This window comes from Momordica charantia (genome assembly GCF_013281855.1).
Source record: "Momordica charantia cultivar OHB3-1 chromosome 10 unlocalized genomic scaffold, Mcharantia_2.0 BLBB01000010.1, whole genome shotgun sequence".
In the NCBI taxonomy this organism is placed as follows: Eukaryota; Viridiplantae; Streptophyta; class Magnoliopsida; order Cucurbitales; family Cucurbitaceae; genus Momordica; species Momordica charantia.
This window is the reverse complement of record NW_028275158.1, coordinates 140,808-160,505: the sequence shown is the minus strand read 5'-3', so window position 1 is coordinate 160,505 and position 19,698 is coordinate 140,808. Positions and strand designations below refer to the sequence as shown.

At 35.5% G+C, this 19,698-nt stretch overlaps 3 protein-coding genes across 8 annotated transcripts; 1 reads left to right on the top strand and 2 right to left on the bottom strand.

Annotated features, from left to right (window-relative positions):
• Positions 1–17: 17 nt before the first annotated feature.
• On the bottom strand, positions 18–7,360 carry LOC111011561 (30S ribosomal protein). Its single transcript, XM_022285381.2, has 5 exons — positions 7,005–7,360; positions 2,827–2,970; positions 2,490–2,744; positions 532–640; positions 18–443 (listed from the first exon to the last, which is right to left on the bottom strand). Exons 1-5 carry the CDS (start codon positions 7,296–7,298, stop codon positions 313–315), a joined length of 933 nt encoding a protein of 310 aa, XP_022141073.1. The 5' UTR covers positions 7,299–7,360; the 3' UTR covers positions 18–312.
• Positions 7,361–7,869: 509 nt separating this feature from the next.
• Positions 7,870–9,772, bottom strand: TTG1 (Transducin/WD40 repeat-like superfamily protein). 6 transcript variants are annotated; one of them, XR_015788323.1, is made up of 3 exons: positions 8,652–9,772; positions 8,358–8,470; positions 7,870–8,260 (listed from the first exon to the last, which is right to left on the bottom strand). XR_015788323.1 is itself a non-coding variant. In XM_022285146.2 (2 exons), exon 1 carries the CDS (start codon positions 9,658–9,660, stop codon positions 8,653–8,655), a length of 1,008 nt encoding a protein of 335 aa, XP_022140838.1. In that variant the 5' UTR covers positions 9,661–9,772; the 3' UTR covers positions 7,870–8,306; position 8,652. The 6 variants fall into 6 exon arrangements, 2 of the variants coding, with proteins under 2 accessions (XP_022140838.1, XP_087974923.1); XR_015788324.1 differs by having other exon boundaries at positions 7,870–8,232; XR_015788322.1 differs by having other exon boundaries at positions 8,362–8,470.
• A 6,862-nt stretch (positions 9,773–16,634) lies between these two features.
• DMR6 (2-oxoglutarate (2OG) and Fe(II)-dependent oxygenase superfamily protein) lies at positions 16,635–19,581 on the top strand. The gene is given in 6 exon segments (XM_022285132.2): positions 16,635–17,008; positions 17,091–17,338; positions 18,751–18,815; positions 18,818–18,936; positions 18,938–19,075; positions 19,155–19,581. Coding segments are annotated over 6 exon segments (1,029 nt in total). The 5' UTR covers positions 16,635–16,810; the 3' UTR covers positions 19,416–19,581.
• Positions 19,582–19,698: the final 117 nt, after the last annotated feature.

The window sequence follows — 19,698 nt, the reverse complement described above, 5'->3', positions numbered from 1 at the left end:
GTACCAACACTAGAATATAACCAAAACTGGCCACGATTAGAAAAGATTATAGCATATTTGCATGTTGGTAATCACTGCATGCTGAATCGTTCATTCATTACAACATTCTGCATCTCATTTTACTCAACACTTGATACTCATATTTCTTATTCCAAAATTGTCTCATCATCATGTTACCTCAAAACTATATCTATATACTCTCTGCAAGCTATGCCTTCAGATGCAACAGTGCCAGTAAAATTATGCCAAGTTTTAAGTGAATCTAGCAGTTGTAAGATATCTTCAACATGAAACTTTCTCTGTGAACTCCAATCATTCCGCCAAGGAAGGTTCTCTGGCTGGCTCAACTGTCACAGGCTCTAATTTCTCAGCTCTGCCATTTTCTTTTGGGATGATAAGTCCATATCCTCCATCCTTTCTTTTATATAAGATGTTAATCTCACCTGGGGCAAAGATGAAGACAATAAGCTCCCAGATATAAATAGCACAGATTCCCAACAAAAAAAAAGACTATTATGTTAATCAACATACCAGTTTCTTCGTTCCGGAAACCATAGAAATCATGGTCAATATTTTTGAGTTGTTCGATTGCTTCTTCAACAGTCAAAGGAGGCATATCAAAGTATTTTGTCCGAACGATCTGAAATCAAGTTAAAAATGAGTAAAAAACTCAATATTTAAACGAATAAATGCTCTAATAAACTAAAAAGGACAAAGATCAACAAGGCATGCAGAGGAGCTTCTTGCAACCAAAATTAAACGTCAACAAAATAAGCAAGTGAATCAAAAGCTGTAACGATCAAATACATTTGAATGGCCGCAAAACACCCATTAAGAGCAAAGGATCAGTAAAAACTTCAGAGGGATTCCCAGTTACTATGAAGAACCAACTCGTTGACTCTAAGCAGGTTGAAAGAATTAAGTAGAAAGGGAAGTCTAATGTAACGGGCCCCTGTAAACAATGAAGGCCTTCTATCCAACAGTAAAAAGTTAATCAATAACAGTTGAGCAGAATGTTAATTACTCAGCAAGAAATACAAGTAACAGGCACCTATAAACCATGGAGATATAACAGCTGTGTGATCCGACTTCCAATTCTTTGACTTTTACGTTCATCTCAAATATCATTCCGTGAAGAAAAAAGATCTGACTAATTACTCCTATGGTACAAATAAAAGTATGATAGGTTTGCATACAATGTCAGATAAAAAAGTTGATAGAACCCAAACTATATAGAAGGAACATAATAACTCTCAAGTAATTTGAGGTACTTGAACCCTCCCCTCTCTTGACTATTCTTACTCAAGTCTAAACCATATTGAACAATTTCCTACCTTCATCCCTTCCTCTCACTCAATTTACATTAAATTCCTACTAACCAATTTTTTTAACTAATTGCTAATGTACCCTTGCTATTCCATTAATATCTCTAATTATCCAAAAGCATTCCAATCAAAACGCACGTCATAGGGTGAAAACAAAATTGAGAATGCACTGCTTTCTGTTCTTCCCTCCACAGAGTAACTTATTGTATATGGATCAACTAACAGGCATTAATTCTGAGCATGCATCTAGTATTTCCCCCTGACTAATCACTGGAAAGAAGCAAGAAAAATAAACTCTAAACAAATGAACTTACTAATAACTCGGGGAGTATGCTGCAATTTAGCAATTCTGACACATATAATTGGCTTTTACATATCCAAAATAATTATGTTAAAAAATACTTTTGGTTTTACTTTATTTTTTTTTTAATTACTAGGAGTCGGAGCTTTGTTCTCCTATACCCCAAGATAGCCGCACCCACTCCAAGGCCGGAACCCGAGAGACATCAAGGATTTTTGGTATTAAGCTAACCAGAAGGTTCAAACTTGAGACCTCAGAGCCAGTATAACCAAGAGACCCCAATTATGACTAATTACTCCTTGTACTTTTATTGAAGTAATGAATTTAATCCCTAACTTTGAATTTGTAATGATTTAGTCCTATATTTTAAGATTGGTAATAATTTAGTCCCTATAGTTTAAAATTTATAACCTAGTCTCTTTAGCCGTGGAAAATATCATCAAAATTCAATATCAATTTTCATGATGTAATAATTTAGTCTTCGTAGTTTATAAATCATTTGATCCTTCGTCAATCTATTGATCTATATATATAAAAAAACCCCATTAAATTTTAACAACATTTTTCACGATAATGGCTAAATTGTTAGAAATTTAAAAGTATAAGGACTAAACTGTTACATACCAAAGTTCATGACTAAATTATTACAAATTAAAAAATACGGATAATAAATTGTTAAAACCCAATTTCAAGGACTAAATCATTACTTTAATGAAAATAGAGGGGCCAAAAATGTTTTTTAACCAAATAATTAATAGGCATGGAATACATGACCTTTTATAGGCAAATATCTACCTAAATGATCAAATTTTATGCAGCAAAATGAACTCAAAGTAAAAAAGCCCAAAGGTTCAAGAAATAACCTCATCAATAACTTCTCCACTATCTTCCAGAGAAACTTCCTCTTCCTCTTCCTCATCTTCAACAACTATTGGTGCAGGTTCTCTTACTTTCAATCTGTCAAATCCTTTCATGTGTCGGCCACGGTCTGAATCTTTCTCTTTAATCTTTCTCAACTTCCTTTGTATGATAGAAGATACCAAATCAATGCTCGCATAGACAGTCTCAGCATCTTCCTCTCCACGCACAACTCCATGCTTCTTCGTGAATAAAGTAACCTATACAAACAAAAACATGTTTAAAAAATAATGAGGATTCAATTCATATGGATAAATTTAAAATAAAGGAGCAATATAATACCTCGCATCTTCTAATCCTCGGACCCTTCCCAAACTCTCCACCTCGAACTGATAGCCTGACATCTACTTCTCTCACTAAGTGACTGTGCTTCTGAACTGCCTTGCCAACCTTCTCTTCCACATGCTTCTTAACTGCTTCAGTCAACTAGTTTTATGCACAATTTAAAAAACAAAAAGTCCACTCAAGGTTCAACACTTGAAACAACTCGATCAGAAAAATTGGGTAGCTGAAATCCTGAACGTTCCTAGAAAGAGGTGTTAGGATTTGTAGTTTGTAGGCGGCTTTATCATCATGAAGTAAATGAATTTCTATTATTAAGGTTAGTTTGTTTACAAGTGTCAGAAGGTAGTTCCTTTATATGCATGTAGTAGGTAGCTTAAGTAAACAACTCGATGAGAAAAATTGGGTAGCTGAAATTCTGAACATTTCTAGAAAGAGGTGCTAGGATTTGTAGTTTGTGGGTGGCCTTGTCATCCTGCAGTAAATGAATTTCTATTATTAAGGTTAGTTTGTTTACAAGTGTCAGAAGGTAGTTCCTTTATATGCACGTAGTAGGTAGCTTAAGTAAACAACTCGATGAGAAAAATTGGGTGGCTGAAATTCTGAACATTTCTAGAAAGATGTGTTAGGATTTGTAGTTTGTGGGTAGCCTTGTCATCCTGCAGTAAATGAATTTCTATTATTAAGGTTAGTTTGTTTACAAGTGTCAGAAGGTAGTTCCTTTATCTGCATGTAGTAGGTAGCTTAAGTATGATGACCACCAATCTAAACTTTGTTAGATGGGGTAAGTTGTCTTTCTCATCGTGCTTGTAAGAGTCTTTTTCTCTCACTTTATTCCGTTGAAGATCTTATTCCTAATATTTGGTGTCAAAGATCCATCATGGGGATTGGGGCCTGGTTAAATTTAGAAGCAGCCGTCTTTTAATGCCCGTCTTGTCTGTGGTACCGTGACAGAGATTTCGTTTGTGCAACCAGTAAAATTTGATGGGCACTGTGATCTTCATGAAAAACTCCTTACATTCAGAGGTGTACAGAGGCCTAGTGGAAACTAGGATAGCTACAGCAGAAGAAGATGTTCTCACATGGGCGTAAAGGAAGAACATTTACAGTTAGAAGCTAAAAAATTTGAAAGCCAAGAACTGTCTATCGCATTAGATTCTTCAATTTAGGAGACAATTCTCGACAAGGTTACAGCAAAGGTATTTGCCGCAAAGCGTTCTACTTTTTTTTTTAATCCATTTCTTTCTTTCAATGCTAGGAAGTTTGGGTGCTAATAGGATCCGAACAACTAACAATGTATTGAAATATAAAAGATAGAAGAACTACACTATAACCCAAGTATTAGAAGTACTTGGACCCTCCCCTTATAGAGGCTGATATCACTCAAGCCTAGACCACAGCATACCTTCATTCTTACACCCTCACTCCATTTATAACAACTCTACTTCCCTATCTAATTACTAAGGTACGTACCCTTAATACTCTAATCTTCTTCTTACAAAATTTATCATTCTTGTCATTATCTAATTTGGAGCAGTTATCTTTGTCCACATCTCCCTCAATACCCTAATAATATCCCTAATTACCCCAAAGGTCATTCCTACCAGAGACCTATTTCTTTAAACAATCCTTTTTTTTTCCTAATAAAAAATGGAGATGTATTAATCACAAGAGGAAGAAAGGGCAAAGGGTGGAGGTCACCCTCTCCCAGGCACACAGTAATAAGAGTCTTCCAATCACTTATAATCATAATGAGGCTATACTATAATTGCAAAAGAATTTCTTGTGGTTTATGCATCCCTCAAAGAAGTGTGACGTAAACTATCACAAAAAGAATTCACCAAGGTTGTTTTCCCTTCAAAGAGCCTACTATTCGTTTCTTTCCAAATCAACCACAAAAGGGCATGGGCCGCACAATTCCAAAGAATATAATCCTTTCCTCTAAGAATCATGCCTCCAAAATTTTTTGTTATCAAATCATTGATTTTGTGGTTGAGACAAATAGAAAATCCTATTTCCCGCAAGGACATAGGACCAAGCCTTCTGGGCCAAAGAGCAACGTAATAAGACATGATCCAACGGATCCTCATTCAAATTACACAAGCTGCAAATAGAAGGGGAAAGGGACCAATCGGACTAGTGCTAGAAAAAAGGCTTGATATTTTAATTCAAAATGAAAAGTGCAGGGTGTTTCCATCTGGAAAGAAGTTTAATAGCGGTGATGAAAATGTCCTTGAAAGGAATGTAAATGTTCATGCTCAAAGTTATATCTCAACCTATAATATCTATTTGTGAAAATATGGTGCAACTTTAGCATCGAAGATATGGATCGTTGAGCTTTAAGGGCTTAATGAATCTTCAACTTAGAAAGCTAGACCCTAGCTTACGTCTTCTTCAAAGTAATCCAGTGCTTACTTATTAGGCAACGAACAAAGGGAATCCTTGCCATTAAGGAGCAGCTAGAGAGCTTCGCATATCCTTCTACAAGTACACTCTAACATGTGGACATATCAAACCTGTTTCTATTAGTCCAGGTCCTATGTGCTGATTGAGGAGAGTTTATATTCATACCACAAGAGTTCACCAGATTTTGGGATGCAAAAACCATACAACTGATGGTTGCATAAACAGGATAGTAAAATGTAATTGCATAACATAACAATATAACCACCATGATAAATATTAGCATGCTTTAAAAATAAAAACCATTATGGATATTGGTATGCTTTAAAAAATGCCCAGAATTTTCTGAACCAGAAAATTGGGCCGTTTACAGTGGAAACCTAAAGCTCGACAGTGAAAAATAGATCTCCAGCTCGAAGTGTTGAGCCTTTGGTTGAGTACTTCACTGCGTCTCATGTTCGTGCACCGGGCAGTAAAAGAACTAAGCTGGATGATAAAAGCTTGAGTTGTGTTGCTTGGATTTAGTAATAAGCCAAAGGCTTATATATGGACTTTATGATCCAATTTTACAAGTGATTCCCAAAAGCAGATCTGTTGTATCTGAAGAAGATAACACTCACAATTGGAAGTCTGAAGAAGCCATTGTGTGTGATTTTGAATGGGATAATCATGAGGGGGAAATGGTTGTGTTTGATGAGAATGTAGAGGAGAGTGAATCTAGTTTAGATGCTGATGAGAAGAAAATGAATTTGCCCCGAATCTTTGACCAAAGAATTGTCTCCTAGATGCAACAAACGAAGATATAGAAGACTAGCAATTTGGATGAGATACTGAAATTTGAAAAAGATAGTGGTCTCGTAATGCCATTTTTACTATTGTTGATCCCGTTCACTTCAAAGAGGCTGCGAAGAGTTAAAAATGAAGAAGGGCCATGAATGTTGATACCGAAGCCATTGGAAGAAATGGCACTTGGAAATTAACAGATTTACCTGGAGGAAATAAAATAAAATTGAAATGGGTTCATAATACTAAATTAAATGGAAATGGAGAAGTCGACAAATACAAGGCTAAGCTTTTAGCAAAGGGATACGTTCAGTGGTGGCATATGGTGGGTTAGCACCTGTAGCTCATGGAGGATGGGCTATCTACCGGTTAGATGGTAATTTAAATTTTATATGCTGAGTTGAATCAAGATGCTTTTGTGGAGCACCCTAGTGATATTATTCATTATGATAGTAGCTCCCGAATCAAACTTCCGAAGAATCAGAGCTGATACAAAGGAATCTTAAACGTTTGGACGGACAAGAACAGTTGGCCGGCATGGTGACTAAGCCTTTGAAGTCGGATGTTTTCTTGAAGCTGCGAAGGGCCTGAGTGCTTGGAGCATTCAGTTCAAGGGAGGAATTATTAGGGTTTCTAATTAGTGGGTAGTTTATCACCATCCAGTGCAATCCAATAATTGGTAGCAGTGAGTTAGTGAGCATTTTCAGTCTGAATCACATTTAGGTTCTCATGAGGCTAAATATAACGAAGTTTATCCTTCAAACGTACGTGAGTAGCTCATTACTGCCCCACTTTTATTTCTCGCAAAATCTTACTCCTACTAAGAAGGAGCGCAAGACTGTAGATTCAGAAACTGATGAAGTAAAGAAGTGTTCAACAGCTAGGAGTGGAACAATTTAGGTCAGTAGAGTAGATGCGAAATGGTGAAAGTAAGAATTTGAAGAGAATATTGCATTATGTGAGAAGCAACAGTGAAGAGGAAGTAGAAATACCTCCAAATTCTTGCCTTGGACAATTAATTTAACAGAGGAGAGGGGGCCATCCCAGGACATGCGAATAGTGAAAGAGTTTGCGGCATGGCGGTTCCGGGGAGCAATCTGAATGGTTGTGAAGCAGTTGCAGGAGTTGAAGAAAGGTGAAGTATGGGAAGAAAGAGGGTGGATTTTGAGGGCAGAGGAGTTGGTAGAAGTGAGAAGAGAGAATGAAGCGGGGAAAGTGGAAAAGGTAGAAGAAGAAGAAGGAGCGGAAAGGAGATTAGTGTGCATGGAAGAGGTGAGAGTAGCCATTGTTTGAAAACTTGGAAATCGAAGAAAGAAAGTGATGGGATTTTGGCTTTGAAAACAAATGGATAAAAGATTAAATAGAGTTTTTGTGGACGCCACTCCACCATTTCTTTTTCCTTCCCATATCCTTATTAAACTAATTATGCTCCAACTTTGCATTGCAACGTTATTATATCTTTTACTTTCCTATGTTCGGCCTCTTATTGTTTTTTTTACAAGACACAAAATCTAAAGGTAATCAACTTTAATTAGCTTCTAAAAGTTTAATCCAATTCCAGGCAGCTTAGAAAATCTTAATAATTAGTAAGATAACTCTTTTAAAACAACTCCCTTTTTTTTTTGGACAAATAAGCTATATCAAAGCTATAAAACTAAAATTATTTAAAAACAAAACAAAAGAAAAAAGATCTGGTGTTTTGCAGCGTTATCCGAAATCTGTGAGAAAGAGGAGCCCATAGAGTGACAAATACGAATGCTCCAAAAATTGAGCTTATGGACCACTTGGATGGATATTGTAAAGGATTTTTTACCCTACACTGAAGTGCTAAAATGTGCAGTGAATGCATTCTATGTCTACTTCATAATGTAAATGATTTTTTGCATTATTATTATAGTTATGACAAACAAAACACGGATGAATGATGAATTTGTTTGTAAGCCATTGAATCTGAATGGCTACACTATTGCATTGTAACTTTAGCCAGTCCATCCAGCTCAAATCAAAAGCCGAGATTGAGATTATACGCCATAGCTCAAAGGAATTGCAGGTGCAGCAGCAGATGCCTTGTCATGTAATTATTTTGGTGAATAAATGTTATTCGACCTTTGCAACTAATAGCACAACGTGGTTGTCCAAACTAAAATCAATCTTCAAACTGAAACAGCTCCCATCATCAGAAAATCTAATAATCTGACTCTTATGAACCCTTGTTGCAATCTGATGCATATATTTCCATGGTCACCAACTGAGTTGAGGGGTTACATTATTACTCAAAAAGAACAAGGTTCCTACTGCAACATGTTAGGCAAATAAAATAAACAAATCAAATTAAGGAGCAGTACCAACTTTGAAGTCACGTCGCAAAATCCATTTGGCTAGGAGAGGAAAAATGTTTGGGCATAACAAGTTCGACTGATACTTTACAGAATTCAAGCTAGGCAACTAAAAGATTTGTCTGTTAGCAAGAACAAGAAGAAGCATCATCATTTATACTAGTAGAGTAACAGTAACATATTAGCAGTATAAGAAACTAAACTTGTAGCAAGAAAGATATCCGACTTGTGGAACAGGAGAAAAAAAAAAGGAAGGATATTACATACAGTAGATACATAATTAATAGCTACAGGTTCTCACACCTCAAACTTTAAGAAGCTGCATTTTGTTGGAAAAGGCTATAGAAATCCAATCGGGGTGCGCGGCAGACCACTGCAGCTGGTTAATTTCGTGTGGAGCAGAATACATGGACATCGGATCAATGCCATTTGGGCCTGCTACCATAGGCAACTCCCAAATGAGCGCCTGCCGGTCATCCCCTGCGGAACAAATATGCCTGCAACTCCTAGGAGCCCAGGCAATTGCATTTACGCTGGATTGATGCCTCTCTAGCTCAGCAACCGGCACACTGGGGGACCGAATGTCCAGAATAACAACCTTGTTGCTATCCATCAGTATTGTGGCCATGTACCGCAGGTCCTGCTTGTTCCAAGCCAGTCTAAGCAGAGGAGTATCCGGCTGCGGGCTTTCGTATATGATGGTGGAGTGCTCTTTATCTCTCAAGTCGAAGATCCTCACCGAGCCGTCAGCAGAAACGGAAGCAAATACCCGCGCTTCCCCCCAAGCAATGTCATAAACCTCTTTGTCGTGAGCTATGAACTGGGTTTCCACCACGCCCTTCTCAATATCCCAAATGGTACACGTGGTGTCAATGCTGGAAGTTCCAATTCTCCGGGGCTCAACTTCATTCCAGTCGAAGGAGGTTAATGGGGCGCAAAATTCGCTGGTTTTGCTATTGTTGAGAACAGAAACGGGTTCGATAGAGGTCTCTCCAACTTCCCAGAGGCGAAGATAGTCGCCGGAGGAGGCGAGGAGATCGGAAGAGTTGCGGAGGGCAGTGGGGTTGAAGATGAGCTTGGTGGGTGGGTAGGGGTGCTCGAAGGAGAGGGAAGGATGTGTTTTGATGGAGAGCGAATCTGGATCGAATGAGACAATGTCGACACGGTTGGTGTACTCTTCGATGAAGCTACCAACGGCAATGCGATTGGGGAAACTGCGAGAAGAGATGGCCATAGCATACAGAGGGTGGGGGGACTCGTAGGTCACCAAGTATTCGGATCTCGAGCCGGAATCTTTCGCCGCGTTCTCCATATTTGAGGATTTCTGGGGAAAGTTGAGGGGAGGACGACGATTAAAAATGGAGACGGAAGGAAGGATTAGGAATGAGATGAGTTTCTAGGAAACGGGGGGTTTCGACTTTCTCGTCAGAAAGTCACATTTGGGCTGCTGCTGCTACTTCAAACTGGTCAAACACAAACACTGAGAATGCGATGTTGATTTAGTCCAAGGTTCCCGCCCAAGAAGATTTGCAGACGTCGCTCTGCTACAATTGGGCTAAGGCCCAAAATGGAAGCCCATTGAGCATTCACGGCCCGGCCCGTCTACAGAATTCTACGCTAATCACATCAAGATACGAGTCTCTCTAACTTATATATGAGGTGAAAGACAGAAATGAAAGGGATTTTGATTTTTTAGCCTGGCATGGCATCTCAAGTGACATGCCACATATTTCACAAGTTAGGAAATGTGGACTGATTTGCAACACGTATGGGTCAAAAGAAAATTTTGAAATTTGAAAGATTGGAAATCTATATAACCCTAAACCAAAAAGTAACAGTAACATCAAAGATTTTGAAATTTTAAGGGTTATGACGGAGCAAAAATAGTTTCTTTGTAACTATACATACTAACCATTTGGTAGAAACAGGAGTAAACTAGTTGAAAAAATATCATTTGCTTTATTATGGTAATTTGAGGTAGTAGATACAAAGGTTTTATGAAGGTAAAAGTTTTAAAAAGTCAATAGTGCAGTAAGTCTAAATTCTAACTTCTAACTAGAATAATATTGGTCTAAACACCGATTAACAACATTTATTTTTATTATTCAAAAAAAATTTAGTGTATTTCTATATGACACTTATTAGATAAGTAAATTTTCAATAATTTAGCGAATAAGGCATTTCTCCGATGGTTTGATTCTCACTTTGGAATATTTTATTTGAGGTTTTTTTTTTAAAAAAAAAAAGAAAAAGTCAGCAAAAGTGATGTTTTTTAGTTAGCATGTGTTATTGTATGAGGTGTAGTAGCTCAGCGTGGTGGGGAATGGGAATGGGATGGTGTGGTGCCAAGCTCATGGGCGGGCTTGCAGTTGCAATGCAATTATTAATTATAGCTCCTGCAACACGGTCGGGTCCCGCCGTCCGGGGACCAACACTCATGACCCACCCATCAAACTCCTCTTTTTCCACCCATTCTCCTTTTTTTTTTTTATATATAAAATATTCTTCTAACCATTTTTTTTTTTTAATGAAAATCATATCGATAAGGTATTGTAAAGATTATAAAAACAAAAATTTTATAAAAAATATTTAGATTAACAAAGTTGAAAATAATTGATATTAATATTATATATCTATGTTAGTGGTATTTTTTATATTTTGTAGATTTTTTTTGTAATATTAGAAAAAATATCAATTTATCCCTCGTATTGATTTTGAATCAATCCGCTTTCCGTATTTTCTTCAATATTACGATGATATCTATCTCTCTCCTCATATTCTCCTTAATATTCTTCCTCACTCTCTCTTTTAATACCTTATCTCACTTATAAAAAAAAAAAAAAAGAAAAAGAAATAGTGTCTCCCTAGTCCCTAGTCGCTCTCTCAAGTCGTGTTCTCCTTTCCGTCTCATCAATGCACCCATTCTTCTCTCTCCTCCACTCCTTCCTCTTTCACATTTTTAGGTCGGTTTATTTCATGAATTGTATTTATAGAACCTCGATTTGGCATTTTTATTTTTTTAAACGGTTTTCATATTCTATAATAAATTCTAAAAATAATATGTTTATGTTTTCAAATTATCTCATATTATAAAATCATTTTCTATTTGGCTAAAATTAAAACATGTAAATTATAGTATATTATAATTTCTATAATATTTTAAAATAATAATTATACAAAAATAATTATAAAAAATTTTAATAAATTAATTAATATTACTTTTAGATTGAACTAATATTTAGTTGACAACTCTCACTAATATACAAAAATATTACTAAACAAACAATCTTTTAAATTAACATTCAATTTTTTTCAAAACTACTGCGAAACACAAATCTAAAAATATTGAAAAAAAAAAAGAATACAGCTCTATTTTTCATTTAATATCTTGATTTCAAATCACCCACTAAACGCTATCCAAGCATAATCAATTGTATAGATTTAAAAATAGTAAAGTAGAAAAATAACACAAAGGAAATATATTTTCATATATAGTATTAAGTTGAAAATTTTATTAAATAGTAAAGTAGAAAAATAACACAAAGGAAATATATTTTCATATATAGTATTAAGTTTAAAATTTTATAAAATAAAATTTTCAAAAAAAAAATTACAAACTTATACAATTATGTGAGCCCACTAGAAATAACAAAATAATTATATTGTTTAAATACATATTTATTTTGTATCGTTTAGTATAACTTCTCATTTTAAAAAATCATTAATAGACAGTCGTTTCTTCTCTAGAAACTTAATAAAATCTCATTTTTATTCATTGTTTTATAAACCCTGTATTTTTTGCTATTATTATTTTATAACTTTTACCACTTCTTTCCTGTCTAAATCCATAACTTTATTTTATTAATTGTCATATAATTTGACCAATCATTTTTCTTCTTATAAAAATAAATGGATTACTTTAATCTTTTTAAGTAATCTTGAACTTTCAAATTCAAATTTAAAGTTTAAGTCTATCTTATGTAGTCAAGATGAACACAGTAATTGACATCAATTGTTTCTGAAGTTCAAACTCTAATATCCCTATTTTTTTTTTACTAAAAATTTTAAAAGGTGCAGTGAATTATAAACTACAAATTTTGTGTATTACAAGTACGTAAATATTAGATAGATCCCTGAATTTTCAATAATTTTGTCTAATAGATCACTAATCTAATCAACATTTCTTAATTCATGAATCAACAAGACATAAAAATACAAGTTAAGGATCCATTAGAATCAAAATTAAATTTTATGTATAATAAATTGATTAATTATAAAAAAACGTTAATAAATCAGGGACCTAATAGAGACATAATTTAATATTTAGAGATATATTAGACATAAAACCAATAATTTAAGAACTTTTTTCGATATATTAAAAAGTAAAGTTAAAAGATCTATTAAATACAATTTTAAAAGTCGGGAACTAAATTTGTAGTTTAACATTTGGATGATGACTCGGAAACTTGAAAGGATAGTTCCGATCAGAGAATGTTCAATTTTATGAACCAAATCTGAGGTCGGAGTCCAATTTGAATTGTTGCTCACTGAAATCTAGAATATCAAAAAAGGAACGAAGAAAGGAAACTTTAACTTGAATACAATAAAAGTGTGTTGTTTTTATTATTAGAAAAAGAGAGAGAGAGAGAGAGAGAGAGAGAGAGAGAGATGGAATTCAACTGGGAAACAACTTCTATGGATGACCTGTTGAAATTGGAAGGGTCAAATAGAATAATATCTGAAATGAGGACAATTTACTGAATAATGTGGGAGGGTGTGTTAATCAAAATCGTCCCATGTGTTATGTGGAACTTGGAAGTGTAATGCAGTGCAGTTGGAGTTTCAGGTAAATTGGGAATTAATTTGATTGGATATGAATTATGATTTATGATGAATATTTTGGGCAGTGAAGTCACTTATCTTCTCTGTGTTCGAGCCTTGTAGTTCCTAGAGAGTAGGGATTGAGCTTAGCTGTTTACAACTCACGACCTCCTCATCATCTACCCATACCATGACGTCCCTTCCATGACGTCACTCCTTAACCATACTTTCTCTATTTTAACTTTAGTACAAATTAAAATACCAACAATCTTCTTCTCTCTCTTATCCCCTCATTCATATTTAGTTTTTAGTTTCTTTTTCGTCTCTGCCAACTAGCAACGACTTGTAGTTTTGATTTGGTCATTGGATATGGGTAACTTGAGATTGTGTTCGTCTTATTATTATTTCATTTTTTAATCAATCTAACAAAAATAAAGAGTGAATGCGGGAGAAAGGGGAGAATTTGAAAGGGTCAAATTAAAGTAAAAGATGGGGCGAGTGAGGTAGTGGAAAATGGAAAGCGGGGTACACCCAGAACGTATTGTCGGGTTAATTTAGTCTTATATGAAGACGAAGACTGACCATGTTTTAATTTATTTTCATGACCGCTGATTGGGACATGGCCGTGTGGGTTGGGACTTGGGAAGGGGACCCAAACAGAAAACTTGGATTGCAACTCTGCCTCTCGCCTCATCCATCTCTTCATTTTCAGAGTTTCCACACCACAACTTCATCCCAAACCCCAGGTGTTAGGTTTATCATTTCATATTCACATATATTTCATTTACTTTTAGCCCTCCAAATTAATTCTTATGTAATACTACTTTTAATTTATTCTATTACTCTTTCACGCCTCTTTCCTTTCCTACCTGTTCAATTACTCCATTTTTTCTAAACTCATATTCATCTTCTTATCTTCCTATCTAATTTTTCTTTTTTGCCATTCTCTAACTGAAACTAAAAAAAAAAAAAAAAAAATTGAGTTACAATAAAAATTAGTGAGTCTTTAGGGATCCAATTGGAAGTAAATTTTAGGGGCCACAATTATTTTCTAACTATTCTTTATCTGTTTATTTTATATGCCAATCTTTGATTCTCTTTATAGCACGTTAAATAACTACCAACTTACTCTTCGATGATGAAGAAAAGTATCCTTACCGAAATCACATATCAATATTAAGGGTGCGTTTGAGAATGATGATAGAATGCGTGATTTTATAAAAATATCACAATCAAAGTGATATCAAAATTTTAACTTGTCAAATATGATTAATCCATAGAATTTTCTATGATTTTGAGCTTCCCAACCCACTCTAAGAATAGACATTAATGTTGATATTTTGTTGTTCTTTTTTAATTTCACAATTATGGGGATAAATTAAATTATATATATCTAATTTATTTGAGTCGGCTGAATCCGCCAACTGTCTTCAATTCTTGAATCGTGTTTGCTGGAAAATGTATTGTCCGGACAAAAACTAGTATCAAGCAGTTGGAAGCTATGAGACTATGTTAGAAGGTCCCAGGAATCTTCAAAATCCACATGGAATTCCAATTTTTATGGAAACAAATTTGATTGAATTTGGAAAGGTATTTGAATGTGTCATCAAAAGGGATGCAAATCATTTGGCACATGCAATCGCACGTTAAGGACAATGATACTCCGAGTATCTCACGTATCTCCACAATTGTATGATATTGTCCATTTTGGGCATAGCCCGCATGACTTTGTTTTTTGTTTCACCCAAAAGATCTCGTACCAATGGACATAATTGTCTTTCATTCTCTTCCCTAATCAATGTGAAACTTTGTTTGCACTCCTTACAAACCCAACAATCTTCCCCTCGAACAAAATGCCACTTGTATCTTGCTTTGAATATTCATGCACTCATCTACTCCCGGCTGTCAATGATAGCCTACTTCTATCTAGCATTTCTAGATAGATCACTTGCTACACGAACCAACATTGTGAGAACACCTGGTGTCATTCTACTGCATCCTCAATCTCCTCCCTTCGAACAAAGATACCTCATTCTTCCTGTCAGTCTACCCGACTGTGATAGGCTTCCTATCAATCTACCCCGACTTGATAGGGATTGCTCGTCACCCAAGCACAGAGCATGTCATTGCGCTCCCCACTACGAGTAATTTTTGTCCAATTTAGAGATTCATCTACAAGTTCCGTAATGACTATTAGGTTCACCTATCACTCTTGCTCAACCCCAAGGATTCCTCTCCCACACAACTAGGTTTTTCATGGTTCTAATACCACCTGTTAAGGACAATAGTACCCCAAGTATCCCGTGTACCTTCATAATGATATGATATTGTCCACTTTGGACATAGTTCGGACGGCTTTGCTTTTGGTTTCACCCAAAAGACTTTGTACCAATGAAGATAATTGTCCTCTCTTATATATCCATGATCATTCTCTCCTCTAACCAATGTGAGACTTTGTTTGCACTCCTTACAAATCCAACAATCTTTCGAAAAGTGCTAACTCAATGGTTTGGGGTGGTAATTTTTCGATGATCCCTAACGTAGATAAAGGGATCAATTTGCCTTAGATTTCTGTTCGTAGTTTCTTCTTCTCTGTTTTATTTTTTAAAAATAAAAGTGGGCTGAATCCGCAATATAATGTTGACATTATTAGTCTATAAATGGCGGCAAAAGATAATTGATAGGTTTGAAAATGGTAAAAGAAAAGGGATTAAAGTAACACAAGCATGTGTAATTAATAAGTATTATAATACAACTATATCGTACTGAACTTTTTTTTTTATTTTTTTATTTCTGTAAGTCAAAAATCACGGAATTGAAGGATTGCACCTATGACGATTTTTATAAAAATATTAAAATAATCAAAATTTTAATTTTGTCCTAAGTTTAAAAACTTTTTGAACATTTACCTATAATGTATTGATTTTTCTCAATTAACTATTTTCAATAAAAAAGTTTTTCAAATATTTTTAATTGAAAATCAAGTTGTCATTAATTTATTATTTCTAGTAGATTCAGACATGTGCTAACACTATTCTTTTTATTTTTATTTTGTTTAAACAAATGGTGAAAATAGTATAGGGAGAAACATGCTACTTGAATACTAACAAAATATGTGAATATATTAAACAAATGTGATGCATTTAATGGTAGAATATATTATCTTCGTCACATTGTTCGCGAATAACCAATCATCTTCTCTTTATTATTATTTTTTTCTCGTTTTGAATGAGAAATTTGAAACTCAAACTTTTGAGAAAATAAATTATGGTCAGCACTAGTACAAATTTTATTTAAAAAATTGGACTAAATAACTTCTCAAAATTTAATCCTAGACCTAATTTGTCAATCTGAACATAGTATAGACAATACGGTTGTGGAGGTCCATTCAAATCTCACACCGCAGTGAAAATGTTGTATTATCAAAATATATTATTTATTATTTATATATATATATATGTATGCATTGTTGGTGGTGAGGAGTGTGAAGACACAAGTTCGTGGAAGGTGAGGTTGAAGAGTAAGTAAAGGGGGGAAAGCGGAATCAGGATTGAGCCTCTCTCCCACATATCTTTTTTACTTTGGTAGAGCTAATAATTGATGCAGCAGCAGCACCGGATAGATATACAAAAAATAATTAAATGGACATCAAAGTGCTGTCTTCGGGCGTCCGGTACGAGAACTTGCCGGAAAAATATGCGAGGCCGGAATCCGAGAGGCCTCGGCTGTCGGAAGTGAGTGCTTGCGAGAACGTTCCGATCATCGACTTGGGATGCGGCGACAGAAGTAGGGTGGTGCAGGAAGTGGGGGAAGCCTGCAAGTCTTACGGCTTTTTCCAGGTAATTCAATTAATGGGTATTTGTATATAATGGATTGGGTGTTTTAATTAATTAATAATGTTGTGTGGTGAATTAATTGAAGGTTATCAATCACGGAGTGAGGGCAGAAGTAGTGGAGAGAATGATAGAAGTGGGGAATGAGTTCTTTGCGTTGCCGGTGGAGGAGAAGTTGAAACTGTATTCCGACGATCCCTCCAAGACCGTCAGGCTGTCCACAAGCTTCAATGTCCGGAAGGAGCAGTTCCACAACTGGAGGGATTACCTCAGACTCCACTGCCATCCTCTCCATCACTACATCCCTCATTGGCCATCAAACCCTCCTTCCTTCAGGTTACCTCATTTCCCCCCTTTTTTTTTCTTTCTACTTCCTCATTAACACTTTTTTTTTTCCTTTGTTTTACTTTTATTCAACTCAATCAATATATTTTTTTCTATAATATATACTTTAACCCGTTAAATTATATATATTCATAATTTTATATTGATATATATTTTCAAATTCTTAATATAAAATATGTCTGAACTAAATTGTCTGTTTGTCTGAATCTGTTATATTTTTATAAGAATAAATCCGTACATGGAAGTTTCCAACTGTATAAACTGTATATCATATTTTTTAAATGAACCCTCAAAATTCTTTTTTCTTTCTTTTTTAAAAAAGTGAATCATTAGAATATGGAAAAGAATTAAATAAACAAAGGAGGATATGTAGCATAGGGGTATAGGAGGCACTTCCCAACCCTTTTTAGTTTCCCCCTTTCATCTTCTTTCTTATTCCTCCCCTCCACCCAATTTCTCAACCATCTTTCATCAACCTTATCGTTCGACAACCGTAAGTTTGACGGCTGGGATTCTTAGATGATATGATGGTTGTATCTGACGTGGATATATATTATTGGTTCTTTCAATTTCACTCGTACGGCCACACACTTAGAATTCAGAAACGACCTGTTTTTCGTCAAATTTTTGGTGGAGAAGAAATGATAACTGATGAAATACAAAAGAAATGTTGATATTTTGTTATTTTGCAAGAAGAAAAATTGTGAAACAATTGAATTAAAAATAATTGTGGGATTCGTACAACTTGTTCGATCTTGAAGATGAAGGAATCGTTTTCTTTTCATTTTGTGTGTCTATTGAATCATGAATTCGGAAAGAGGATTTCTGATTCAGAATTTGGGGGGAGAAAATGGACAACGACCATTGACTCCGACAGTAGAAATGGGTCCACGTGTATTTGAAAATTCTAATTTTGTGGAGTCCTCTAGGTAAAAAGATAATCTATCAAAATGGACGGCGGTGACGGCACCGCTCTGTAAGTCCTAGCCCATCAAATAATCCATATTTAGTGACGTCATCGTCTGAACCGCGTTGACGTAAGCATCCCTATCATCGAATGGCAAACAATGAAACACGCCATCCTTGATGGATACTGCTATTATTTATTTTATTTTATTCAAGCTTGTTTCGATATCGATTCCCGATTGATACGTTAACCATAATTTAATACTTTTAGGAAAAATGAAAGAAGAATCGTAATGTAATCAATGCCTTTCATTTCAATTTGATGTCATTACGCCTTTTATTCTGTCCCAGATTAATAAAATATGAAGCTTTGATTGGTTTGGAAGAAAAAGAAAAAGGAAATAGTCAAGTTTTGATTTTTAAAGATTGAAAGGGTGGGTGTGATTAGAAAAGTAAAGGTAAAAGTAAAAGTAAAATTGATAGTTGAGAGTTGACAGGGAAATAGTGAGTAATTACTGCGTGGAGGTACGGGAACTTGGGTACAGAATAGAAGAGGTGATATCGGAGAGCCTGGGGCTGGAGAAAGAGTACATAAGGAAGGTGCTGGGGGAGCAGGGGCAGCACATGGCCGTGAATTATTACCCGCCGTGTCCCCAGCCGGAACTCACGTACGGACTCCCGGGCCACACGGATCCCAATGCCCTCACTATTCTACTTCAGGACCTGCACGTTGCGGGACTCCAAGTTCTCAAAGATGGCAACTGGGTGGCTGTCAATCCCCACCCCAATGCCTTTGTCATCAACATTGGCGACCAGCTGCAGGTATCACTCTACACTATACACTCTACACCCATTAATATTTAATTCTATTTATTATTAACATCTTTAAGCCCATGCACAGGCATTGAGCAATGGCGTTTACAAGAGCGTGTGGCACCGGGCGGTTGTTAATGTGGACAAGCCAAGGCTGTCGGTTGCTTCTTTCCTGTGCCCTTACGACGACGCCCTCATCGCCCCCGCCCCACCCCTCACCAACAATCATGCGTCTCCCGCCATATACAGACCCTTCACCTACACCGAGTACTACAACAAGTTTTGGAGCAGAAACTTGGATCAGAACCATTGCTTGGAACTCTTTCAAAATCCTTCTAATTCTAATTAATATCCACTATCTACTTTTTACACGCTTTTCAACCTTCCATTTCCATTTCAATAAAAACTTTATGTTTTAAATCTCTATGTTGTTTCAATTAAATTCCTTTCATACTCAACTTGTAATCTGGGTTATCTCTTGTGAGAGTATATCCATAATTAATTATATTTTACTAGTACCAGGAAGCAATTATCTATAAAACCCCCTTTTTTTTTTTTTTTCATTTCTTCTAGTACAAAACTTGGCCACCCTTATGTTATTGGGCTGCTCCATCACACTTGACCTCATCCAG

Coding starts and splice junctions, on each gene's coding strand:
- LOC111011561 (XM_022285381.2), bottom strand. CDS start 7,298: ATGGCTACTCTCACCTCTTCCATGCACACTAATCTCCTTTCCGCTCCT. Junction 641..2,489: donor GTGGAGAAGTTATTGATGAG/GTTATTTCTTGA, acceptor ACTTGATTTCAG/ATCGTTCGGACAAAATACTT. Junction 444..531: donor TTTCCGGAACGAAGAAACTG/GTATGTTGATTA, acceptor TCTTTGCCCCAG/GTGAGATTAACATCTTATAT.
- TTG1 (XM_022285146.2), bottom strand. CDS start 9,660: ATGGAGAACGCGGCGAAAGATTCCGGCTCGAGATCCGAATACTTGGTG.